At 39.5% G+C, this 27,708-nt stretch overlaps 1 protein-coding gene across 9 annotated transcripts in view; it reads left to right on the top strand.

Annotated features, from left to right (window-relative positions):
• PTPRM (protein tyrosine phosphatase receptor type M) overlaps nt 1-27,708 on the top strand; it is a 710,086-nt gene that overhangs the window by 303,648 nt on the left and 378,730 nt on the right. For all 9 annotated transcript variants that reach the window (XM_041721685.1, XM_041721677.1, XM_041721656.1 and 6 more), the window contains one exon: nt 3,523-3,816. In XM_041721685.1, coding sequence (XP_041577619.1) covers nt 3,523-3,816 — 294 coding nt within the window. The remainder of the gene's footprint in view (nt 1-3,522; nt 3,817-27,708) is intronic.

Genomic DNA, 27,708 nt, shown 5'->3' with positions numbered 1-27,708 from the left:
CTGCCAATATTATTCACTCCTGGCTCCTGAGAGAATTGTGTTGGTGTGAGCCTGCCCCCGAGCAGCATCAGTGATTGACGTTGCACATGTTGAAATACCTGCTCCATGAATATATTTTGCCACAGCAGATTCATAGGAATTTTGGTTTGTATTGAAACTTCTGCTGGTCTGGCTGGTCCTTGAGTTTAGACTTAATAGCTATAAGAAAACTAACACTTGGGCAGCCCGGTGGCTCAGCAGTTTAGTGCCACCTTCGGCCCAGGGCCTGATCCTGGAGACCTGGGTTCGAGTCCCATGTCGGGCTCCCTGTATGGAGCCTGCTTCTCTCTCTGTCTCTCTGTCTGTTGGTCTCTCTCTCTCTGTTTCTCATGAATAAATAAATAAAATCTTTAAGAAAAAAAAAAGAAAACTAACACTTCACAGTAATGCACACCCTACTTTGTAAAGAAGCAAGGACTCACCGTGTAGAAAATGGACACCGTTTACCAACAAATCCAGTAAAGCAGCAGCCTCGGTGTTCCATAGCTGAGTTCTTTATGATAATTATTATTATTGAATATTCATCATGGCTCAGTTCTTCATGACTGTGTCCCATTGTCTGATTGATAGTTGTCAGGGCATCTCACTGTGACCAGCCATGTTCTTGAGGCATCATGCTTCATTATCAGTATAATGTAAATCTAGTAACCTTGCTAAAAACTGCCTCATTTGTTGAGTGGCCTAAGTAAATCATAAATGTCTAGTCTTCCAGAACAAATGTGAACACAAAGAATGAACGAGTTGTTATTCACATTTATGCAGCACATTTTCCTGCCTTAGGACAGCATGATGGCAGCTTGGCTTATTGTGATTGTGTTAAATGTCCAGGCACCTCTTTTCATTCCTGTGCATGACCAAAGCCAGGGACGGCTGGCTTGCTGTTGTGGCTCAAATCTGAAATTTGACTTTTCCTCCATTTTATAATTTTATAGCCAAATTTCATATATTTTATATGTTTTTATTTTTAATATATTTTATATATATTATATTTTAAGATGAGATATATTTTATATTTTAAAATTAGATAACATGCTGAATTGTACTAGCATGTTATACTTAACTGAAATATTATTACCTCGAGATGATTACTTTAAAATATACAGTGACACTTTGTTGGCCACTTGTATATAAATTAACTCTTTTTTTATATACATTACTTTGGGGTGTTAATCTTCTAAAAATTGGACAAACTAAAATCCATGGAGTTTGTAACTTTCTAAAGGTCATACACTGATTTGGCACCAGCCCCCAAATCCTGCCTTTTCTTCCTTCACTTCGGGGAAAATTACCCGAAATGTTAATATAAACTTATTCTTGTACGGACTCTTTAAGCAACCTGAAAGTCCCTTGGAACATCTATCATAATTGTTCCAGGTTCCAGTTGAATCTTTCATTTGATTTCCCATATCTGATACTTTTCTTCATGGGGAATTAATAGAGAAAATATACTCAGGTCAAACAAGCATTAAAGTCATGTCTATTTTAGGATATAGTAACAATATCCTAAATGAATTGGTGCGCACTCACTAACCTTCGTGGCCTTGCCCCTGAGTTATATTTTGAATGGCAGTTCAGCAACCCTTGCTAGCATTTGCAACTTCAAAGTAATTAACTGCTCTTTCAGCCTGGCTACATAACTGCCTTAGGATATACTATAAAAGGCCCATTTCCTGTCTCGGTTCAAGGAATCGCGTAATGATATAAATTGATGTTAAATCATTATGAGTTGAGTAAGAACTGTTTAAAGAAATGAAGAGCTAGCACAAAGTTGTAGTATATAAACAATAGGAATAATATTTTAGTACATTTACATGAATTCTGTAGTCTTCCAAATACAAGTCATCCTTTAGTGCCTATTTTGACTTAGTCTAATGAGATTTCCCAGCTATTTTTGAAAGTCAGTAAGGTTCATTGCACCTTGACTACAGAAAAAGGACAAAGACACCCCCACGCACCAAAGAGAACTGTTGTTACTGGTAGCTTATTCTAGGGATCAACCAGGTATGGTCTCAATGACCAATGTCAGATGGTCCTAGCTGCCGTGAGATTCATTTCAGCAGGAAACAGAACAGTCATCAGTTGGCTGTGTCTTCTGTGGTGACAAAATTTGCAGCATGCAGGCTAGTGTATGCCAGTACTGGAACATAGCAGGCTTTATTTTTTGTGCATTCATATGCCCTACCTGAGGAGTTGAAACACACACACACACGCGCACACACACTCACACACTCCCCAAAAAGACATAAACCACCTGCGGAAACATGCTTAAAAAATCAGAGAGACAGTCAAACTATAAGAGGCTCTTAACTCTAGGAAACAAATTGAGGTTGCTGGAGGGGAGGTGGCTGGGGATGGGGTAACTGGAGGATGGACATTAAGGAGGGCATGTGATAGAATGAGCACTGGGTGTTATATGCAACTGATGAATCACTAAACTCTAATTCTGAAACTAAAAAAAAAATCACTAGATCTTAGGGGGGGTTTTTCCTCAGGTAGAGGTTCATTAAGATAGAAATATGTTATTTTATATAATTATCTCCTTTCCCGGTATCATGTGTGGTGCCACTTACAGTGACAATGGGCATATAGAATGCCTTCATTGGGTGTCTGGCAAGCCGTTCAACGGACACCTCACTCACATACTGGGAATACTATTTAAAATGACATTGTCTATTTCTCCCTTCTCAGACAACGGTGTAGAAAAAAAGTCCATCTCAAGTTTTAAACAATGAAAGAGACCTTCTTGGGTTTAAGGAGTATTTGCCTTGATCGCTTAGAATTTAATCAAGCTGGGCATGGCTTGCACTTTGCTTTAGAGCTTTTCTTTCTCCTCACTGCTTTCATATGACTCATTACTGGTGGCTCCTTGAACAGCAGTGGTGGGCTTTATTATACAGAGGTCTTCCTTCTTCTGTGGCTGAATGAGTCCACTAGGATGGCTTTTGGAGCAACAAGTCATCCTGGAAATGCATTTATGAAGAGGTAAACTATAATTTCTACCATGTTTTAAAATTGATGATATCTGTTGAGTAATAAGGATGAGGAAACTGGACTTAATGAGCTAGATAACTAGCACCTTTGATGATTTTGAAGACATTCTCAATAAGGAATTTGGTCATAGAAAGCCTCCTGGAGTTTAAGGGCTATCATGGAGAGAGCTTTTAGCAACTTACTTTTAGTAGGGAAAAAAAATCCTTGGATACCTGTGTAGATGTCTGAGAAAAATTAGTTATGTCCTGTAACAAACTGTGGGGTATGCCTACTTAAGAAAGCTTAGATATTAAGACAGTTTATTTCGCAAATTTCAATACTGTGAAAAACTTCACCAGTATGCCTTTCCTTAATAACCTAAACAAACCCATCCTTACCAATTCATTCCTGATGCATTCATGGCTTATATACTGTAATAATTGATGTACATTTAGCTGGTTTAAAACTGAAGCACAAAGTTTCTGAAAGATGACTCTCTGATTTGCCTTCCAGAGCCCCCTGTTCCCATAGCTCCACCTCAGCTCGCCTCTGTAGGGGCCACCTACCTATGGATTCAACTAAATGCCAACTCCATCAACGGGGATGGGCCCATTGTTGCCCGAGAGGTGGAATACTGCACAGCTAGCGGAAGCTGGAATGACCGACAGCCAGTGGATTCCACGAGTTACAAGATTGGGCACCTCGACCCGGATACAGAGTATGAGATCAGCGTGCTGCTCACCAGGCCGGGGGAGGGTGGCACTGGGTCTCCTGGGCCGGCTCTCAGAACGAGAACAAAATGTGCTGGTGAGTAAGGGACGCCTGGGACTGGTCACCACTGTCTTTCTGGGCGTTGTGTTTGTTGGGTGCTTAATATGCTTCCCCAGCTCGGTCAGTGTCCTCTGTGGAAAGGAATAATTCCCTTTACCTGTGAGTAGTAGCCCACCTGCCTGTGGAATTTAGAACCTCAAGGCTTGGTATCTTTGGGCAACCTCCACCTCCTTTTTTCCCAAATTTTTCTTTATACTTGCCTGGGAGTATTTAGTTCATATAGGAGATCTCCCTACAGTTGACAGAAACTGACTACTTTAATGACATTTGCTCCTAGGTCAGATCCTCCCACTCTGGTCCCCTTGTTTTATGGTCATGGTTGATGTGCTTTGAGCCTGGAGGGGCACTGGAATAATAGAGTCCATCTTAGAGATGGCCTTAAAGCTGTGTTTTTATTGATGGATATTTAATGGAGGGGCTGCTTGCCAGTGACACAGGGCCCATTTGTAAAATAAGCAAGGGTGATTTGTGGGCTGCGTGCAGTCTTCAGGTTGAGATTATAAAGCTCTAATTGACTGTGCTGAACCCGTTTTGCAGCTTAAATAAAGTAGGGTTGATGGAGGGAGAAATGTAGTGTCTTCTAAAGATCAAAACCTGAAGCAAGCTCCCATGAGAGGTGATAGTGCTGTTTCTGTATGGCTCCTTTCTGCTAGGGAAGTAGAGAGAAATAATATTGCAGGATACCCAAGTGTTCTTTCCTCATTTAAATGAAGAATCTCTGTATTGAATGGTGAGCCGAGGGGTGGCAATTCAGTACATTTTATGGAATTAGTTGATTCTTCAGATAGCAGTATTTATTAATAGGCACAGAAATATGTTTCATGTCTGTTTTAAGTTTTCAAAATCCTCAAAGCACAGTGAGGCAAAGTGGTAGGAGAAACTATTAAGCCTGAACGGTTATAGATGTTCCTTCCCCCCCCCCCCCCCCTGTAATATGGAGTACATTGCTTCCACAAGTTCAAAACTCATGGGCAAATTCTGTCCTCATGTTGTTGGTGTTGGTATTTAATTTCATTAGAAAAGAGAACAGCTACCTTCTTGCGGGGTTGTGTCATGGGCCTGTTCTAGCCAACCCTGCCTCTGTTTCCCAGATCCACTGCTGCTGGGGACTCATGTCACTCACCGTGCTGGATCTCTAGCACGAACTGCTATTCTGTACTGGCCGTTCTTGCAGCCCTGGCTGCTGGGTCCATGGAGAAAGAAGTTTGAAAATTCTTTCTCTCCCTCACTTTGCCAGATGATGGCATCTCCTCTTTCTCTTTCATTGAATAAAACTGCCCTCCTTTTTTGTAAGATAATTTCTTATATTATCCTATTGTCTGTTGCTGGGCAAACAGTAGCGAGGTAGAATGCCAGATCTATCATTTCACGGTAGAGGCATTGCTTTCAAACCTGTTATTGATTTGATAACTGCCTTGTGAAGGCTCCAGGGCAGATTCTGTCACCCCCTTATTACCAGTGGGGAGACGGGAGCCCACAGGACCTTCTGTATTCCAGGCATGATCCCTGAGCAATGCGTTCAGTGTTATTTCACTTTGGTGTGATTTTAAGGACTTCTATTTTGGGCATGGCAATATATAGTCTCCCTCTCTGTCCAAAAAAAGGGTTAGAATTCCATTGTCTAGACTGGAGAGAGGAGACCATCTGTTTCATTCTCCTCACGAACTACCCCGCCTACTTAATGTTTCCAGTCCTGTCCTCCCCTACAGATTTTTGTCTTGTCTCTTGCCTGTACATTTCAGCTCCTGACACAATTGTTAAATACATTTCCGTGAATATAATGCTTGTTTTTTTTATTGCTGCTGAATATGTACATAAGTAACTCTCAAAGAGACCGCATACCTTTTATAAGAGATTATCAGTCTTTTAAAGAAATTAAAAGTGATTTTGAATTGACATTTGCATGCCAACGCTAGGCCTGAAAAAGTATTATGCCTCAGGTAAGCAAGGAAGCCTAACGACAAAGGATGCTGTTAAGCTGTTTGCACCCTGAGGTGAGCACTGCTTCTGGAGTGTCATGCGTGGACATTGAACATGGCCGAGAGAGTTGTTGTTGGACAAGTCAGTCTTAGGAAACAAGCGTATGTGAGGTCAGAGAGTCAAAGCTGAAAGAAGGGGAGGAATGTGAAGACAAATTTCTCTTTACTGTATGAAAAAATATATAGTTTCACTCTTTCTTGACCTGACGCTTTTGAGAAAATGTGAAGATAAGCCTGGTGGTCATGGCCGATGAGCAGTGGGACACTGTGGAGGGCAGGCCTGAGGTACAAGGAAGGACACAGGTACTGCAGACTATAGACTAGAAGGTGTGGGATGGTCCCAGACTGTCACTTGGATGGTTGGTGAGCATTTGGGGCTCACAGAGAGTAGGTCATGGAGCTCAAAAGCTGGGAGGGCCTCTAAGTATTCCGCAGAGTAGAAGGAAATTGTCCTTGGTCAGGCTTGAACAGTGGGTGAATCTAATAGGGTGATAGGCAGGAGGAATAATTGCACATTCATCCTGTGCGGTTTAAAACCCAACAGTACTACTGTGGAATTAGAGTAATAAAATTTAGCAGCAGCATATACAAAAGAGATTGAGGATGTGGCTTCAATGCATGCGAATCTACAGTATGATCTGTATCACTCTGTACTGTTATTTCCTTACCACCATCCCCCCCTCCACTGCACACATACACACACAAAACCTACTATAATCTTAGGTTGCATTAAGAAAGCCAAACGCCCATGTTGAAGGAGGTGATAGTCTTATTGCTACAGTGCTAGTTAGCCTCCCTCTGAGAGGGAGGGAGATCTTCTAAATAAATCTTCTAAATAAATTATCACACTTATTTCTGCTCCCTGCATTTTAAGAAAGAGAGTACAGAATGGACTATGCTCTAGGGATAGCACCAGGTTAGGAAAGGTTCTGGAACCTTGGTCCACCAATGAGGAATGATGGAAAGAATTTAGAAAGGTGATGGAGAAGAACAGAGGATCTGTACAAATCTGACAAGAACCGAATCATGAATAGTGAGTTTCCAATGGCTGATCCATTGACATTGCAGAAGATGATTTCTATATTCAGAAAATGATTGAACTGGTTGACCCTGCAGGTGTCTTCGACATGAAGATTCTGTGATTCATGTGTTGTTCTCTTTCTTTTGTTTTGTTTTTTTTTTTAAGATTTTCTTTATTTGTTCATGAGAGACACAGGGAGAGAGAGAGGCAGAGACACAGGCAGAGGAAGAAGCAGACTCCATGCAGGGAGCCTGATGTGGGACTCGATCCTGGATCTCCAGGATCATCACGCTCTGGTCTGAAGGTGGTACTAAACCGCTGAGCCACCCAGGCTGCCCTGTTGTTCTCTTTCTAAAGAGATGATCCATCATATGTTTCTACCCTGAAAGTCTTTGACTTTCACTTTTATTTGATCCTTGTCCGGAAACTCCATTCTTGTGCATGTCAAGTCCTGCTCCACAAACCAGTGGAGGGAGGTCAGTGATGGCATTTACAAAAGGCTGAGCAAAAGGGCAGGGCGGGGGGAGGTAGTGAGTTTTTAATACTGCTAAATAGATAACATTTGAAGAAGTGACTCTTAGTTTGAGATATGCTGTACGCTGCCTGATTTTTGTGTGAAAGTATCCCTTTTATGAAATGATAATGCTGGAGGTTACTAGAACCAAGAGTCAGCAGCGGAGGACACAGGCTCTGGGATCATGCTGCCAGGGATTGAGTTCTGGCTCTGCTGGGAGCTATACACGTGACCATGGGAAAAGTGCTTACCTTCTCTTGACTTCTGTTGCCTTATCTATAAAACAGGGCTGATGATACAAATATATATCTCATAGTGTGGCCATGAAGCTTTAATGAGCCAACGTGTATAAGGTGCCTAGAACAGAACCTTGCATATAGCAAATGGCCAATAAACGTTAACCACCATTAAAAAAAAAAAAATCTTCTAACAGTTTCAATCAAAATAATCAGATGTTAGCAACACGATTTCATTGCCCTAAATGTGTTACAAATATTACATACCTGGCAAATTGAAAATCTGAGGACCAGTTTTATATTAAGGGCTCTTGGAGTTCTCGGCAGTGGAGCACTGCATTCATGACACACGTCATTCTCTCATTTCTTCTATTAAATCGGTTTCTTTTGGACAAGCTCTCTGTTTTCATTTCTGTGCTATACCAGAGAGACCTGGCCTATCATGTTTTGGTGACACCCATGAAAATGTATTTTGCTTCTTGCATTAAAATGGCAAGATCAGTATTTATTGTCCTTCTCTGAGCAATGGAATTGATTTTCGTGTGTGGCTGGTAGACACAATCTCATTACCTGGTCAGATTTCTTTCAAGAATTGTATGGTAGCACACTTCCAGAGTTCCTGCTTCTTATGTTTCTGAAAATTATTTTCAAATGTATGCATAGGCTCTTTGCATGTGACCTTGATCAAATCACTTAGCTTCCCTGGTTCTATCTCCTTATCTTTAAATAAGGGCAGTGACACCTGCCCTGACTGTATCAGAGGTGTTTTTGAAGATCTGGTTAGGTATTATCTGTAAAGGTATTTTTGCAGGTGATAAAATGTTCTGCCTATACACAGTATTTTTTTGAAAAATGATTATAGTAAGGAGCTAGTTTTAAGATTTATCTGCATATCCAGGTATTTTTCCAATTTTGCAGTTCAGCTATAGTTGAGTAACCTCGGAGAGTTGAAATTACTTCAGTAGCCACTTAAGCAAAATATAATTTAGTTTGTGTTTTCTATTATATCTTATATTCTTATAATTATGTGCAGCTATGGTATCACAAGCCATTAAGTGGTAGCTACTTGAAAAAGAGAAATGGGGAAATGTTGTTAGATTAATTTTCACAGTAGACTTTTTTTTAAGATTTTTATTTATTTATTCATGAGAGACACACAGAGAGAGAGAGAGAGAGAGAGAATGAGAGAGAGAGAGAGGCAGAGACACAGGCAGAGGGAGAAGCAGGCTCCATGCAGGGAGCCCGATGAGGGACTCGATCCCAGATCCTAGGATCACTCCCTGGGCCAAAGGCAGATGCTTAACTGCTGAGCCACCTAGGCGGCCCCACAGTAGACCTTTTATGTGTTTTATTTTGGGATGTTGCTTTTTATGTATCCTGGTTATTGTTTAACTGTGTCTAAGTGATTTGCTAATAAGTTCAGGAGTTAAAGAAGGATGGTGATAAACTAATAACCTAACAATTAAGATTAGTGAGAATGAAAAAAAAAAGCCAAACTGAAATGTGTTCTATAGAATTAATATAACTAAAAATCCAGAAAAAAAGAATGATTGCACCTTTAAAAAATTTACTCATGAAATAATTATTGAACACCCATCTTTAGACATTGTTCCTGCCTCTGAGGGTAGAGCAAAGGACAAGATCCACCATTAAAGTTGATTCACTTGGGGGTATTTGAGGGATGAAATGTGCAGTCGATAAACAAATATATATACATATATATATGCTATGATAAATGCTATACAGAAAGAGAGAATGGAGAGAAGCAGGAGAGTTTTTATTAGATTACCTTTTATTGTTAATTGTGGTAAAATCATATAACATAAAATTTACCATCATAGTCATTTCTAAGTGTACAGTTCAATAATGTTGAGTACATTCAATCTCTGGAACTAATTTATTTTCCAAAACTGAAACTCTGTAGCCACACAAATTCCCCATCCCCCCACCTTTTGCAGGCCCATTCTACTTCCTATCTCTATGAATTTAACCACTCTAGGTCCCTCCTATAAATGGCATCATGTAAAATTTGTCCTTTTGTTACTGGCTTACTCCATTAGTATTATGTCCTTAAGATTCATTCATATTATAGCATGTGTGATTGTACCTTTTTAATTACTCTGATAATTGTACTGTGTATATGTAGTTTATGTGATTCTTTGTAAACTATTTTGAAACTTTAAGTAGCAACTTGGGCTTTCAATGAAATTAATAATACTCAAGGTATAAAAAAAATGTTCCATCTTTATGACTTGTGGAAATCTTGCCTACTAAAGTGAGTAGTGTGCTTTCAGAGAGTCAAAGGATAAATAAGTACCCTAGAAGTACTGTGTCAGAATGGTACAGCCATCCTGTCAACTATTGGCCTTCTGTTTGTCAAGAATAAAGAGTGATACAAGAAATTAGAGTGCTTTTTATAATGTACCATTCTTTGAAACTAATACAGTGGGTATACTTTTATTCCTATTTGCATATATATATATATATATTTGTCTATATATACCTTGTTAGAACCTTTTATGTAATTGTAGTAGAAACTTCGAATTTATGTTACATTAAATTTATTTTTGTTCTACTCAGTTGCTTTGATACCATGCAATTAGAGCTATCTTATCTGTAGCACCTTCAGTGACATGAAATGTGGGACATATTTCTCATCTGCTCAGAGTCTCTTGTATCTTCTGAAGTTCTTTGGTCTGGGAGAGGTTGAGTTTGTGTCCAATCCAGTATGGAATGTTTTCATGTATCTCCTCTCCTTTGTGGCAGGAGTCATGTGGTTGCATAAGAACAAATATATTCATATCCATTTGCTCTCTTGTGTCCTTGCCTTGGGCTTTGATGAACATGTGCATACATGAGTAAAGGATCAGCAGCCCTGATCTTGGGAATGCTCTGCTGACTACAGGGCTAGAGCATCATTTTGTGTTTCATCACACACCCTAAGGACATCTTTAGTTTGCTTTATACGGTAGCACCCTCTGTCCTACTTGTTCTACTCTAAGTCTAATATCGGTTTGAAAATGTTGATTCTCATGTTTGCTGAACATGACCCTGGAGAGACTCATTTAAAATACACATGAACAAGATTCACATATGGGCAAAGAGAAGTGATATCTTCTCAGCCAAGGGGCCTTACATGAAGGCCAGCCACCCTATGTGATACCTGCATTCCACTGAAGGCCAGCCTCCCCGTGTCTATTAATTTATTAGTCTTGGTTCTTCTTGTGGGAGAAAAAAGAAGCATTCTGGTTTGAATGAGGTTGATCTGAAATTCAACCCTTCCCAAACCTGATTTATTTTCTTTCTAAATCAAGGATAGCCTGATTTGTCTTTTCCGTACCAAACTGCCACTGGTGTTAGAATATCTGTTTGGACTAACACGGTTGGCTCATGGGCATTTGGGGGCAGGCGGGGAGCCTTTCTAAGATCTAACAATGGCTGTTATTCACAGGGAAGACAGGCCAGAGACCTCACTGAATGGAACAGAATTTATTTTTAATTTAAGTTTATTTACCAGGAAAAAAATTAAAGTGTTCTAATTCTACTTCTAAAACAGCTCTGCCAAAGGGCATTATGTTTTTAATGCATTTCCAACACATTAAACCATTAAGAACCTTTTTTAATTATAGACATTAAAAGGTCATAAAAAGTATCTTTCCTATTAGACTCCAGATGTAAATACATTGCATTGAATAGCATCCTTGCATTTGGGTGGAGGACAGGAACACTGTAGCAATGCAGCACCTTTTTTATTATAATATACTCAGCACCTTCCTTGTGAGTCTTTCTGCCCAGAGGCTTTGTGATACCTAAGCCTCAAATCCTGCTTGCCTTTAGACATCGGGTCAGCACACTCCCTGTGTGTGAACCTAAGTGCATGGCATCTGAGGGGGGCAGTGTAAGGTAAAACTACTCAAGTGGTTTTGTAGCAGAGGTTTGGAAGGGGCTCCAGAAAGACCAGATGGAAGTGTTTGCTTTTAGAGTTATCCAGTGACTCTTAAAGTCCCCTGGTAGTTCTCTGGAAGGTGTTAAGCAGGTCTCTGGGCTGTGAAGAATGAATATGGTAACAATACATCCAGGCATGATTTGGCATGATTTGGAAACCTTTGTAGGCAGCTTCCTGTGTAGCTTCGAATAAACCAAGGAGGTTGAGAAATTAAGAGAAGACTCTGGAGGTTATCTGGCAATGGCCTTTGGCCTCTCCCAGCTGTGTCTAGTGGGCCATTTAACACTGAAAAAGGAAATCACAAAACCTTTCAGGTGTATTTTGTACATCTGTCAGTTAGGGGCTTGACCAGGTTCCTTGTTCCAGTGTTCTGATCTATCAGTCTCTATCAGAGGGGTTTGCTATCATAGAGAAACATCAGTGTTAGCCCCTAATTGAGCACCAAATACAGTATGTTGAGTGACGTCCTAAAGCCGCCAGAATGCTTGAGAGTGCCGCTGCTTCCCACACCAGTATCTTCTAGAAAAGGAAGACAACCACTAAAAATCTTCTTTGGACAATTTTTTTTTTTTTTCCCTTTGGACAATTTTTAAAGAGTTCCTGGGGTCATCCAAGTCTTTCTCCAAGTTTCATATATTTGGCAAAAAAAAAGGAGTACTGATAATGAAATTATAATTTTTATTAGAGCAAATGCCTTAGTTCTTTATCAAATTATGATGCAATCAAATTGTTTCTTATGGTCTCTGTGTAAGGATTTATAATCTACCAGAGTCCCCATGCGTATTCAGTATGTACTGTATGCTTAAGTTTTTTTGACAGGACTCAGAGCATGATTGATCATTCTAAATTATGAAGGTCTGTAATTTTGTTACTGCCTTTGCAAATATTTTGGGTAAATTCAGAGAAGAGAACGCGTATTGGTGAACTTCTTTCACTTTAAAGTCTGACTGACTTGAGGTGAATGCTGGTTCTGATACTAATAGCTAAAAGTAGCTCAACAAATACCCATTCTGGACCTAAGCTTACAGATAATTCTGGTCAGTTTTCCACTGATACTAGCACCTTCCTCTTCGTAGCAGCACCAGGAGAATTAAATATGCTAATGCACGAAAAATGGCTAGTGGAGTACTTTGGTCACCGGATACACCGTGAATTCAAAGTAGGCTTGCTAGCAAATTCTGATCTATTTATAAAATGAATAAACTCATCACAACTGAAGATATGTACTACTATGGCAAAACCTTGCAGTAGAATTGTTAAGCTGAGTAAGTTGGGTTTTGTTTGACACACAAAGATCAAGTTGCAGTTTGCTTTAGGTAAAACAAAAAATGGATGTATATCCTCAAGCTAATGTCAAAAACTGATTGGATGTCCACTGGAACCTGGGAGAACATTGCATTTTTGACTCTTTCATGTGTCAAGATAGAAAAGCATATATGACCCAGAGTCACTGAAGGGTGGCAAAGAAGAGAGGGTAACTATGAAGGCTTTATCACATGTGAGACATTGTTATTCCGTGATAGGGTTGCAATTATTGTTGACTTGAGGAACGCTTTTGACACTTTAATTGTTTGAAGAGTACTGCTGCAGACCCTGACACCTCTAAGTTTGCCCAGAACACACAATACTTGACAACCACAGTTTGATTAGCACAGCAAGGCAGCCAAGACTGGGTGTTTTGCGGGGGATGTCTTTCCTTTTGCATATTTACCCATGGACCTCAGGAAAGTTGAGGATCCTTATTAAATGAGATTGGAGATGAGGATTCTGATGCTCTGGATCTAAGGAACGCAAGTACACAGATCGAATCTTCCACTGTGAAGACTGCTTCAAGACACACTTACCTGTATCCTCTGCCCTGGACTCAGGAACAGAAGGACCTAGCCTCAGGAGGGCCTTTGTCTCCAAAACATACTAGGAAAAGTTCACTTCCTTTTAACTTAAAGGATATACCACATGTTTGTGCCTGGACCCTCTGATGCAGCAATGTCATGAGACGGTAAATAGATGAATTTTAGTCTTTTACCTCATGCTCCTGTGTGCTTCTAGCCATTCTTCCCTAAGCATGCCCAGATTCCTCCTCTTCTTATCAAACCAGCTCTTGCCATACCTGTCCCCGTTCATGTGGACAGATAACTCATCAGAGCACATTCTATGGCATTTGGCCTCTACTTAGAATTTGCCTACTCCATTCTGTAAGGATAAAGCTGCTTGCTAAAAACTAAGTTAATGGAAGTAAAATAAATGAGAACTAAGACCTGTACAGTAATGACAAGAGATCATGAAACCTTGATGATATGTCAAGATTTTAGTTTATGACGGTTAACCATGCTCCTTTGTTTGGGTAATATTTTTTATAAATTAATTTTAAGAATATTAAGAACTGGTAATTACATTACCTATTAGAATAAATTGCAAGTGAATAGAAAGCTTTAAAAATGAATAATGCATATAAATGAAATTAAAACTACAAATACAAGAAATCTTATTAGGAAGTATGGTTACACCTATTATTAAAATAAGAATGATAATAGAACTGTTTGATATCAAAATTGCTGATCTTCCAACCATGTTATTACACATGTGGAATGAGTAATAAAAAGAAATATAACTATTCAGGTAAAATATTTCTCTTGACCAAATTGTAGCACTTCTTCCATGTAGATCTAGAGAAGTGGCAGTAGACACAGATTTATAGTTGGCATTGAAAACCCTTTGTAGCTTAAATTACCAGTAGAAAAGATACAGATATTAATATATATTTCTTTTAAGTACTATATGTTGCTATTTCACGATTCTTGAGATAGACTATATCGCTTTTAAGTTGTATTACGAATTCATCAGAAATAACATTTTATTCATTAATGCTTATATCTTGTTACTTATCTGTTTTAATTACTGAAATAATAGGTTCCATACAAGAGGTTCAACAATACAGAAGTTAACAGACTCCTCCATCTTTTTTTCAGTTTTTCTCCTGAGAATAATACTTAAGTATTTTCCTTGCACATCTCTCTCTATGCCCACTTAGATATATAAGTAAATATCCATATATGTCCCAGGTCTGTTCCTTACTGCTAATTCTAATAGAATTATATATTTTGCAACTTTATTTAACATCTGTCAGTATTCAGTGATCATCTCTAGTTGCTAGAGTGTAGTGCAATATATAGAGATTTAACTCATTCTGAATAATAGCTACTTATTGTTCTGAAATATGGATACCCTAATCACTCACCTCTCCTCATTTTGATGGGCGGGGTTGTTGTTTCATGTTAAAATGAATATTTCAATAAATATCTATATCTCCTTATATTAAAATAGTTTTAACTTCTAAGGTAGAATTGGTAGGCAAAAGATAAATTCATTTAAGGTTTTAGTTGATCTTGTCAGATTACACTTCAGAAGATTAGCATTAGCAAGGTGTGACAGTGTTGGTTTCTGAATGTGCCTTTGAGCATTCCATATTAATGATCTATTAAATTTTGTTACCAGTTCATCAGCTTAGAAATGGTATGTCACTATTTTAATTTGTATTTCACTTTTTCTCATGTTTTCATTGACTTTTTAATATTTTTTTCATCATCAAATTATCTATTTCTATCCTTAGGGTGCTATTCCACTCTTCCCCTTTTCATTTTGTAGGAGTGTTTTAGTTGTAGTAGGGTTGTTAACCATTTACCTATCATATGTTTTCTAAATATTTTCCCTCATTCTACTATCTGCCTTTTGACTTTATTCATGGTGTATTTTGTTAAAGAAAAATGTTTAAATTTATATAGTTAAATGTATCAGTCATATCATTTAGGGATATACCATTTTATCTATTAATATATGATAAAAGTGTCATTAGAATTAGAATTTAAATCAGGCCAAATACAAATAAATTTATTATCAGTAGATGGCCAGATATGATGTAACATTTGCTTCTTAAACTCTTATTTTTCTTTGTGGCTTCTCACTGTCCAGTATTACTTTAGAAGGTATTTTCCACATTGTCTTTGAACAATATTTTAAAGAGTTTATTTTTACACTTAGATCTTCAGTCTGTGAAGTGTTTGAAAAGCCTTGCAGGGAAGGGGGCACCTGGCTGGCTCACTTAGTAGAGCATGCAACTCTCAGGGTTGTAGGTTTGAGCCCCACATTGGGTGTAGAGATTACTTAAAAAACATCTTTAAAAAAAAGTAAAAGTTTTGTCAGGGAAGATCACAGGGCTGGGGAGCCTTCTAGGAAGGATTCCTTTGCTCTTTAATGATGTACAAGGAAAAATTATCTTTTTTTCACTTTTGCTATGGGATGCTATGTATATGTTATGTATGTATAGCTCCAACCACATGACATTCTGGAAAAGGTAAAACTATGGAGTCAGTGAAAAGAACAGTGGTTGCTGAGGGTTAGAGGGGGAGGGAGGGATGAATAGGTGGAATGCAGAGGATTTTTAGGGCAGTGAAAATCCTCTGTGTGATATTGTAATTGTGGATACATGTCATTACATATTTTTCCAGACCCATCGAATGTACCAGAGAGTGAACCCTAATGTACACTATGGACTCTGGCTGAGAATGATGTGTCATTGTAGGTTCATCCGTTATAACAAGTGTACCACTGTGGTAGGAGGAGGTAATGGAGGAAACTGCATGTGTGGAGGCAGGCCTATATGGGAAATCTATACTCTCTGCTCAGTTTTGTTGTGAACCTAAAACTAGTTTTTTTAAAAAAAGGACAAAAGTATATCCTTGGGTCTAGAGGTAGGATGAGCTGTCCCTGAGCCACAAAGCATAGAGAACAAAAGCTGAATCAAATTAGAGATTTGGGGGATCCCTGAGTGGCGCAGTGGTTTGGCACCTGCCTTTGGCCCAGGGCGCGATCCTGTAGACCTGGGATCGAATCCCACATTGGGCTCCTGGTGCATGGGGCCTGCTTCTCCTTCTGCCTATGTCTCTGCCTCTCTCTCTCTCTCTCTATAATAAATAAATAAATAAATAAATAAATAAATAAATAAATAAATTAAGAAAAAAAAATTTAAAAAAAATAGAGATTTGGGGAGCTACTAGAAAGGACCGAGGAGAATGAATGCTCTTTAAGAACCCACAGGATGCGTAATGCAAGTTGATGAATGAAGTATTTGTAGTCAGATTACAAGTGAGAAATTAGGCAAGGTTTGTTTCTGATCTTGCCCCAATGTTAAGTACTATCGATCAACCAGAATTATCTGGTAGATATTATCTGATCAGAAATATATGTATGGAGAATGCTGCATTTAATGAAAAAAAAAAAACAACCTTGAGTTTAGTAGAGATACTGGAAAAATTTACTATAGGGATTAATATAGGAAATTATTCTTTATACTCAGTTTTGATCTAACCTTCAGTTCAGTTTTAATGAGAGAAATTTATATTACCTGAACTGTTTAGAGGATGTTGGGATGCAGTTTTCTTAGGGCCTCTCCTGTTTCTGCATGTCTTGCCAGCAGAGTCACCAGTGGCATTTGTTCTGGGCTATCTTTTCAAGGATGTTTGGAAAGTGAACAGCCTTGGAAGATACAGTTAGTGCCTCTTTCTGGAGCAGAGGATAAGCTGTCTCACTGTTCAGTACAGTAAAAATAATATTTATGGAGCAAAAAGCAGACAGGTTTCCTTATATACATAAGAAAAGATTTGGATTCCCTACACCCACAGTTTCTCAGATGTAACACAGACCTACTGCATGTGTAGCATGATGTGGACCATGGGACTCTGGGGGCAAGGGGAGCCCTGGGTAGCTGGAAGTTCATGCTACTTGCCGTATCATTCGTAATGAAGTCCTTTGTTTCTGACAGGAATCTTCTTCTGCCGACAGCTATGAAACTGGGGCAGATAACTTGTTAATTTAAAAGGAGGGTAAAATCTCAGATCCTTCATAGTTCCTGACAGAATGTACTTAGAAGAAAAAGGTTGAGTTCTTATATTTTGTTGACAGGGAAGTTGAGATGTGAAAAGCTGAAGCACACATGCACAGAGTCCGTTTACACAAGCGTACCACCAGTCTTTTTGCACATGTGCACAGCATGTCTGTTTGCACGAGTGCACAGTGAGCTTATTTACACAAGTGTATACTTAGTCTGTTCACAAAAATGCACAGTGAGCCCTTTTGCACAAGTCACGTGTGTCTCTGGACAAGTGCATAGCAGTCTGCACAAGTGCACAGTGTTTGCACAAGTGCAGTGAGTCGATTTATATAAGTACACAGTGAGTCTATTTACAAAAGTGCACAGGAAGCCTGTGTGCACAGGTACAGTGAGTCTGCTTGCATGTGTGCACAGCAAATCTCTTTGCACATGTGCACAGTGAGGCTGTTTGCACAGTACAGTGAGTCTGTCAGCAAAAGTGCTCAGTGAGTCTTTTTGCACAAGTGTACAGCGAATCTATTTTCACAAGTGCAGAGTGAGTCTATCTGTACAAGTACACTGGGTCTATTTACACAAATGCATAATAAATCTATTTATAAAAGTGCACAATGAGTCTGCACAAGTGCACAGTGGGTATATTTGTATAAGTACAGTGGGTTTATTGACACAAATGCATAGTAAGTCTATAAAAATGTTTGTACAAGTGAGATGAGTCTATTTGCACCAGTGCACAACCAGTCTGTTGGCACAAGTGCATAGCAAGTCTGTTGCTGCAGAAGCAGCTCTCTGAGCCAGTGCTTGCAGCTCGAGGTGCACTTTGCTTTTGCTTCAGTACAAAACCTGGCTCTGTGAGTCAGCCTACAGCCCTGGTTCAGAGTTGATTTAAGGATGTGATGGGACAATAAACATCTCTCATTTCAAGATAGAATCAGATAAAATTGACATAAACTGCAGGGGGTGGTTAGTTGTATATAGCATATAGATATAAACTGACAGTTATTCAGCATTAAGAGATAACTTGAAGGAATAAAAGATAATTATTGGTCAGGGTCATTTAAGCTGTAACTCTGCTAACAACTACAATGTAAGATTAGGTGACCTTCTCTATTACTCCTCAATTTGTGTGTTTGCGTGTTGCTGTAGTTTTGAGGCCAGGTGTCAATTTATTGTAATTTATAAAGTGGAACTCTGACCATCAGGTATTAAACATGATTTCTAGCCTTAAGGATATATAGACATAGTAAAATGATCACATTAAATATTTCATCCTCAGTTAAACTCTCAGATTAGCAAACTTGTTCTGCTCATTTATGAAGTGGACATTGGTAATACTTCTCTTTTTGTTTTGAAATATCAGCATGTATCTTTTTATTGCTTTAAAAAGAATTTCTTTATAGCACCATGAAATCTTAACTCTTGTTCTATATTTCATCAATATCATGCCTGACCCTTAGAGCAGACTGATCAAATCTCAGCTTTAACTATTTAAAAGGTTTATATCATAATAGTAAGGTTAAGATATTAACTATCATGAAAGGCCTATAAGCAGGGGACAGAGTAATCTTTCATACAAATTCCAATACTGTTTCATAATTTTTTTAAAAACAAAGACACATCTTTCTGCTTTCAGAATTGGCTTTAGTACCTTTTAAAAAGCAATGCTTCACCATGGAAGCTGACAGAACATGGCTCTAGGCTCTACACCTGTGTTTTCACTGAGCCGTAGGTCCGTGGCAAAGAAAATTGAATGTTACCTGGGTGACCTATCTGTAAGCTGGGTCTTTAATTTCATTGTGACTATTGAGGCTCTCACCGTAGCCTAAGTGAAAACAGCAGTGAGGGCAGAGTGATGATTTCTGCAGATGATCTGGGCCCAGCCATCAGAGGAAATCGGCCCTCTGTTGTGTTGGCTTTCCTGTCCCGCCGCCTCTGTCTATCCTGCCCAGGTGTATAAGACATACAAACATTCTATTCTAGGAGAGAATCCCGTGGTTTCTGAGGACTTTAAAAGAAATCAACAATATAGATGACTCTGTATATAAAATAATTGCAGATTCAGAAGCAGAGATACCGGCAATTAGCAGTTTATAATTCTTTCTGATAAGGTCATCAGTTGGGTACTTTGGAAGCATTTTCGTAATTGATTTGAAAGAGTATACCTAAATCATTCTTTGTGAAAGATTATGAATCTTGGTGTTTCATCTGAGACAGATAGTTAACATGCTACATAATGTATTTATTAGTCCAAATGAACAACATTTAAATTAAACCTTCTTCTCCCAAAGAGGGCATAGAACCCTTAATACATTTGCATTATTTATCTTTTTCCAGCACTTTATGCTCAGAAAGTGATTTCGTTTTGAATAATTAATAGCAGAAATAAAATAGAAAGTAAAAAATGAGGTTGGGGAAGCATAGGCTTCGGCATCTTGCTGTTGTGGTTCATGTCCTCTTGTCACTGTGAAGTCTGCTGGCAGAGCACAGAGGGTACCCAGGACAGGACAGGCTGGGGCCTTGGTGGCCGGGGTGGGATGGGCCGCGCTGGCATTTCAGTTGGAGCCTCTCTGGACCCGCTTCCTCTTCACAGCTGAGAATGACCGCAGGGCAGGGGACCAGCCCGTCCATGGGGCATGTGTGCACGTCTCCTGGGCCCTGCCCTCATCCCAGCCCCGAGGGGCTCAGTGCCCACTGGGTGTGCTACGGCGGCCAGGTGCTGGACACCCCACTCGCATTACCGGAGTGTCTCCAGCTCCTCATCCCTAAAATGCAACCGGGCATCCCCCTCTTGTCTGACAGCCTCCCTCCACCCCGGCCCCAGATAAATATCTTACTTCCAGGGTCTCTCAGCTCAATAAATAATTCCACAAACTGTCCGCTCACTCTGGCCAGAAAAATAGGACTCACCCCTTGACTCTTTCCACTATTCTATCTCGTACATGGAACCAATCTCCAAACCCCACCCCTTCTTCTTTCCCAAACCTGTGGCCCTTTTGGAAGTTTATCTGCAATGCCAAGGCGCTGGTATCAGCCACCCATCCCAGCTCTCTATGCGCCCTTCAATTCATCATCCCAAGTTCCTTTGGTCCCCTGCAGAGTTTCACAGGGGAAACTTTGCTGTCTCGGCTTCAGATGTCATGTACCTGCTTCACCTGCCTGCGTTTGAGCTGCATCTCCCTGCCTGAGAAGGCCCATGAAGCACCACGCCAGTGCTTTCCCCCTGTGGCCCCAGGTGCTTGCCCTTCCATCTCTGCTTCTCATCCCTTCCTCAGGGGGCTCTCCCTAAGCTCTCCCTGGGCCAGGGAACCCTGCGTTCCCCTGCACTCTTTTAAACATCTGATCTCTCTGCTACCCTGGAATCCTCCAGATTTCGAGAGTAGTATCTTTCTTACTCACTGATACACATGCAGCACCTGCCCAGGCTGGGCTCTCAACATTCAGTGAATAAATCCATGTCATTTAGAGTCTGGATTAGCATCTAATGAGCGGTGAATGAAGAGGTTGTTTGTTCGTTTGTTTTCTCAAGGAAACCACTTACATCAGTGAAAGTGCAGGGCAGTGAGTCCCATCCCCACATCTCTCCATCCTTCATTCACAGACTGAATATCCCAGTTGAAGGCCCCTGACCCCAGCCTGCCTCCTGAGGAGTGGCTGTCATGTTACAACCCCTACGCCTAAATGAGTATTAAGTATATGGAAAGTTCTCTGGAGCTTGTAGGAACCAGGGAATGTTTAGCAAGGCCTGAGAGGATCTTAATATTCAGGACTCTATGCACCTGACCAGACCCTGCCCAGCAGCTTTTATTTTGGTCATTCTTTGTCATCTCTCTATGCTGTTTTCTCTATGCTTTTCTATCACATGCTGTTCCCTTTCTCAGAAATTGCTTTCTTCTTCTCTACTTGTCAAACACTTAGCACATCCTTTGTATAAACTATGAGTCCTTATCACATCCACCACATAGACTAATGCCCTGCTCCTGTCCTGCATAAGACTCTGAATGTATCTTTGTTCACTTGAGTCTCCTGGACTTCAGAATGTTTCCTGTCCCTGGCTCCATCCTTAGTGTATAGGAAGAAGACAAAAACGTAGGCTTGTATCTCTCCATGTCGTGTGTGTCAGTGCCTGGCACATATGACACTCTTAGCTCTTAGTTCTGTCTAGGTCAGGCTCCTTTCTCCTTTTAATGCATTTTTCTGTCTTCTTTGCCACCAGCCTTTTTGGAGAAAATAATCTGTGGAATGTCATTATCAAGTTATCTCAGCACGTATTTAATGTGTGTTTAGCTGCTTTACTATCACATAAAAACGTGTGGTAGTAAAATAAAGTAATAAAGCTGTCAATAAAAGCTCCACTTCCACTCAATATTTAATGCTAAAGAGCAAGAGACATTTGAGATATCCACCCATAATAGTAAATCGGCATTATCAAGGTTGGTAGGTGATCAGTTTGCCTTGAAATACTGTTAACTTGATGAATAATAATGTAAACTGTTAGAATATAGTGTGGTCTAGAAAGCAGTGTGTTTCAGCATTCCTTATGGACTAGTCTTCTAGGAAAACCGGGTAGGAAGTAGTCCCATGCCATGAGGCCACCTCGTGGTTTTAAACAAAGACCAACAATCAGTCATGAAAGACTCAAGAAAAATGCCCTCAATGGCACCATGATAAGCGCATTATAATTTATAAGACACTGTTACACCCATTTTCTTTACCCAAACCCCAAAATGATTGTGAGATAGATAACAGTATCCTTATTTTCCAAATCAGGAAGCTAAGTTTTCAAGAAGTTCGGTGGTATTCAGAGGACACACAAAACTGGGATACAGTTTCCTATGTGTCTGGCTCCAGATCAGGTTCTTTCTGTTAGGGCACAGCTACATCACTGTTAGCAAACTAAATTTTTCAAATTAATACAAATTTAGGCAATATTTAGAGTATCTCCCATCGCGATTGCTATCCAAAGAGTAACTTCACATTGTGTCCGGACTAGGTGAGCCCTTGGAATAGTTGTAGTCCGAACCACCATCCAAGGGAGAGGAATGGGAATACGGATGGAAGTTCTTTCAGAGTCTGGGATTCATTTCTAAAAACGTCAACCCATTGTCCCTGACAGTATAAAACTATCAGAATTCACAGGAAAGTAAACCTTTATTTCAAAATTATTCTTTGAAGTTGGAAGATAAAAGGAGAGCTGTCTGAGGCCCCATGCTCAAATAGAGGGGCTGAAAACATTTTAAAAAATTCTAGAGAGTGTATCAGAATTTGAAATGAAAAAAAAAAAAGAATTTGAAATGAATGTGATAACAGATCCCCTATAGTTCAAGTCCTCAGTACTGTGTAATAGGGTTTAAAGCAGCTTAGCTCAGTCTAACACACACAGAATCAAAGCCTTTTGTAGGGTTTTTGAAATGTGTTTTCATTTTCTCTGGAAAGAGAAAAGCAGATTCCTTACATTTTTGTACCTGGTTGCCTTAGGAATGTTTTCTCTTTGTTGGTTCTGGTCCATTCTTAGAGCAACAGAGAAGCACAGTGGCACTTACTCGAATCCGCGACTGCCAGCCATCAGCTGGGCAGTGTTTCCCGTTGTCTCTGTGTGCCAAAAAGAACTGGCATTGTTTCAGGGAAGATCGGAAGCTCAAACCCACGGGTGGGAGCAGTGGACATACATCCCCAGCCAAGTCCCCTATGTGTAAGAGCCATGATGTTAGAGATTCAACAGCAGGGCAGGGGCTGGAGTTAACTTGACATCAATAAGCAAAGGAGGTGAAGTGTGGAGTGAGATGGTCCAAACTGAGAAGTTTTCAAACTTAGAAAATATCTTTATAGTAATTGATAGTGGTGTTCTGAGTAGGTATTTGGGGCTGAATCACCTTCCCCCAAAATTCATACATTGAAGTCTTAACCTCTAGTGTTCAGAATATGATTCTATTTGGAGATGGGGATTTTAAAAAAGAAGTAATTAAGTTAAAATGAGGTCATTAGGTCAGGTCCTAATCCAGTATGACTGGTGTCCTTATAAGAAGAGACCATTAGGACACAGACATGTGGAGTGTAGGAGACAACCATCTGCAAGCCAGGAGAGAACCTTCAGAAGAAACCAACCCTGCTGACACCTGGATCTTAGACTTTCCAGGCTCCAGGACTATGAGAATTAATTTATTTTGTTCAGGCCACCCAGTCTGTGGTACTTTGCTATGGTAGCCCTAGCAAACTAACATGGTTGGTAACCCTAGCATGGAGACTGTCATTAAACAGAGCTTTCACATTGCAGCAGCACCCCCAAAACTGTATATATTTCCCTACTCCCTACAATGTGCCTCTGGAGAAACCTGTGTAAAAGTTTATGCAAACCCTTTGCTAGGTTGTGTTTAAATATGAGTTTATAAGGATTATTCTTACATTATAATTACAAGAAGGTTGACTCAGTTGTGATTATGTGAGTCAGTTGAAGCTGTCTAAGCCACTGGTAAAGAAACACGGTGAGAAATATTTACTATGTCTAATTGTTCTTAAATTATTAATAGCATAAGCTGTCACTTCACAATACTTAATATATAATAGACATGAAAATCAGTTATGGGGAAGAACAGTCTTGAATGTTTCTTGGCAGTGTTCTTGTCCTTCTACCATGTAACCATTTGCAGTGAGCAGAGGGCAGACCCGCAGCCAGCAGCTGTCAGTGATGCTTGGGGCACAAAGGATGGGAAGTGGGGCCCCATTCTCCAGGACACAGTGAGGGCTGATGCTGAAACGGATCTGTGTGGTGTTCCGATTTCTATTTTAACTGGTTTAGAAAAACCCATGAAAAACAAATGCATTTAATGCTCTCATTAATACCATGCTAGTTTTTAAAACATATCATTAAAGATTAAAAACAGTGTTTTATTATGATTCATTTTTGTTCACAATGCCTAATTGATTATTTTTGAAATTTTAAGTAAAAAAGCCTTTTTACTCCCTTGACATCCTCAAAAGCAAATACATATTTGAAAATAAATTTATTTAGAGATCCTTCCAATCATCTGAAATTTTTAGTGAAGCAAATGTAACCCTTTTGTAAGTTTGAAGTTTGAATAGAGTGAATAGAATTGCTCTAAATCTGATTAAAAGAAAAGTCAGGGCAGCCCCGATGGCCCAGCGGTTTGGCACCGCCTTCAGCCCAGGGTATGATCCTGGAGACCAGGGATCGAGTCCCACATCAGGCTCCCTGCATGGAGCCTGTTTCTCCCTCTGCCTGTGTCTCTGCCTCTCTCTCTCTCTGTGTGTGTCTGGCATGAATAAATTTTATTTATTTATTTAATCTTTTAAAAAATAAAAAAAAGTCATAGGAATCCTTAGTGAAGGCTTTTAATTTTTTTATTGTGATAAAATATGCATAAAATAATACTCATCTTAACAACTGTAAGTGTACAACTTAGTGGCATTAAATACAATCACAGCATTGCTCAAGTATCACCACTGTCTATACCCACAACATTGCTATTGTCCCCAAAGCATTTTCATCATGCTCAACTAAAGGACTCATTAAACATGAACTTCCACTTCTTTCTTCACCCCCAGGCTCTGGTAACCTCCATTCTAATTTCTGTCTCTTCGAATGTGCCTATTCAATACTTCATAGAAGTAGAATCATACAATGTTTGTTCTTTTGTGTCTGTTTTGTTTCAGCATAGTATTTGAAAGGTCCATCCATGTTGTACCATATATCAAAATTTCATTCATTTTATGACTAAATAATATTCCACCATATATATAGAGCAGATTTTGTTTATCTGTTCATGTATTGATAGGCATCTGCGTTCTTTCCAGTGCTTCAATGAACATTCATGTACAAGAACCTGTTCAGATTCTAAGGGTTTTGATATAAGTTGAATTTAGGCCCCATGAAATTTTAGGTTGATTGAATTCAGTGGAAGCCTGATGAAGATCAACTGCAGAGTAAATAACTATTTCTAACTCCTAAATGTTAGAGAAAATGTTACCTTCTCTTAAGTATTTATATATACCTTGCTTATTGCATTAATAAATATTTAATTAATATTTATTGGATTTAAATAAGTTGAAATTATGTGTGTGGTTATGTGTGTGCTAAGTATGTACTGTGCTTGGTTCTCTCCGTATTTCACTGCAGCCAGTTTACCTGAGATTATAGTCTAACACAGAAGGATTACAAGCACACAGTCTACACTGATCACCTAGATGGAGGAGTTCCTTCCCCTGCACAGTGCCTTTTTATAAGTTGTCCTTTTCAAGAATATGCTCTGTGTTCATGTCAGCCCATTTCCATGGATATAAATGATGGTTGGGCCTTGGGGGCAGGGGTACGGGTGGATTGCAGGAGACTCACCTCAGTGTGCCAGGTTTTATAGGTGACAGACAGGGTGTTTTTAATGGTTTCTTACATGAATGATTATTGTAGCTAATGGAGGCCTTGTAGAAATGGCTCAGATTAAGCTCCTAGTTTGCTTGAAGCTTACTGACCCAGTAAAATTGAGTGTAATTCAGTGGAATCAGTGAATCTATATTCTCCCAGTTAATATCAATGTATTGAAATTGAGAATGAGAAAACCATGAATGACATTCCTAATTTGCTTTTCTACCTATGCCCTGACTTCTGGGGGAAGATTATGAAAGAATTGGGGATATTGCAAAAAGAAATTCACTTTGAAAACCCTTCTTACCCCACCCACTTTTAAAGACCAAGTCCATTGGTTACACCATTCTTTAATTGAGGAATAATGCAAAATAGAGGGTACAGATTTTATTCCAGTGACACAGTGCCTTTAACCCCTGGAGGATTGTAGGGACTTTGGCAGTAACATTAATGGAATTACTATTGTTTATGATGAGACAATGGCTCGTGATTGGGGAGGGCAGAAAAGACGGAAGGACCAAAGGAAGAATGGAAGAAAGGGAGAGAGAGGACAAACATGAATTTAAGGCAGTCTTCAGAAGTAACTATTATTTTTTAATAATAAATTTATTTTTTATTGGTGTTCAATTTGCCAACATATAGAATAACACCCAGTGCTCATCCCGTCAAGTGCCCACCTCAGTGCCCGCCACCCAGTCACCCCCACCCCCCGCCCTCCTCCCCTTCCACCAACCCTGGTTCGTTTCCCAGAGTCTTCCATGTTCTGTCTCCCTTTCTGATATTTCCCACTTATTTTTTCTCCTTTCCCCTTTATTCCCTTTCACTATTATTTATATTCCCCAAATGAATGAGACCATATAATGTAACTATTATTTTTTTAAAGATTTTATTTATTTATTCATGAGAGACACACACAGAGAGAGGCAGAGACACAGGCAGAGGGAGAAGCAGGCTCCATGCAGGGAGCCCGACGTGGGACTCAATCCCCGGTCTCCAGGATCAGGCCCTGGGCTGAAGGCGGTGTTAAACCGCTGAGCCACCAAGACTGCCTAGAAGTAACTTTTTTAAAAAAATTTTATAAATTTATTTTTATTTGTGTTCAAATTGCCAACATATAGAATAACACCCAGTGCTCATCCCGTCAAGTGCCCACCTCAGTGCCCGTCACCCATTCACCCCCACCCTCTGCCCTCCTCCCCTTCCACCACCCCTAGTTTGTTTCCCAGAGTTAGGAGTCTTCCATGTTCTGTCTCCCTTTCTGACATTTCCCACTCATTTTTCTCCTTTCCCCTTTATTCCCTTTCACTATTTTTTATATTCCCCAAATGAATGAGACCATACAATGTTTGTCCTTCTCCGATTGACTTATTTCACTCAGCATAATACCCTCCAGTTCCATCCACGTGGAAGCAAATGGTGGGTATTTGTCATTTCTAATGGCTGAGTAATATTCCATTGTATACATAAACCACATTAGAAGTAATTATTAAAGTAAAACAAATATTTGCTTGCAAGGTTAGGTAGCACATAATAGAAGCCAGGGTCTTAATTTCATTAACATCCTTGCAGCAGAAACTTTTCCTTAAAGAAAGGGACCAACTGCATTAAGCAGCTTTATATTTTCCGGTAGCAACCCATTCTAGCAACTTCATTTAGAACGTCTTTGGTTTGGTTCTGTTTTAAACTAATCAGATGTTAATTGCCTAACTCAGGAGAGCTTGTTTCCATTAATAACTGTTTGACACTAAAGTTTTTGCTGATGTGCTGATGGTTCATGTGGTCCAGAAAAACATGAGCAGTGAATGTTGTAAATGCTCACGAGTAGAAAGCCCATAATTTATGGAAATTATGTAGGAAATAACCCATCATAAGATATATTGGTGACGTTTCAGATTTTCAGGATGAACAAACTCT

This window comes from Vulpes lagopus, chromosome 1, assembly GCF_018345385.1.
Source record: "Vulpes lagopus strain Blue_001 chromosome 1, ASM1834538v1, whole genome shotgun sequence".
Lineage (NCBI taxonomy): Eukaryota > Metazoa > Chordata > Mammalia > Carnivora > Canidae > Vulpes > Vulpes lagopus.
This window is presented reverse-complemented; position numbering and strand designations above follow the sequence as displayed.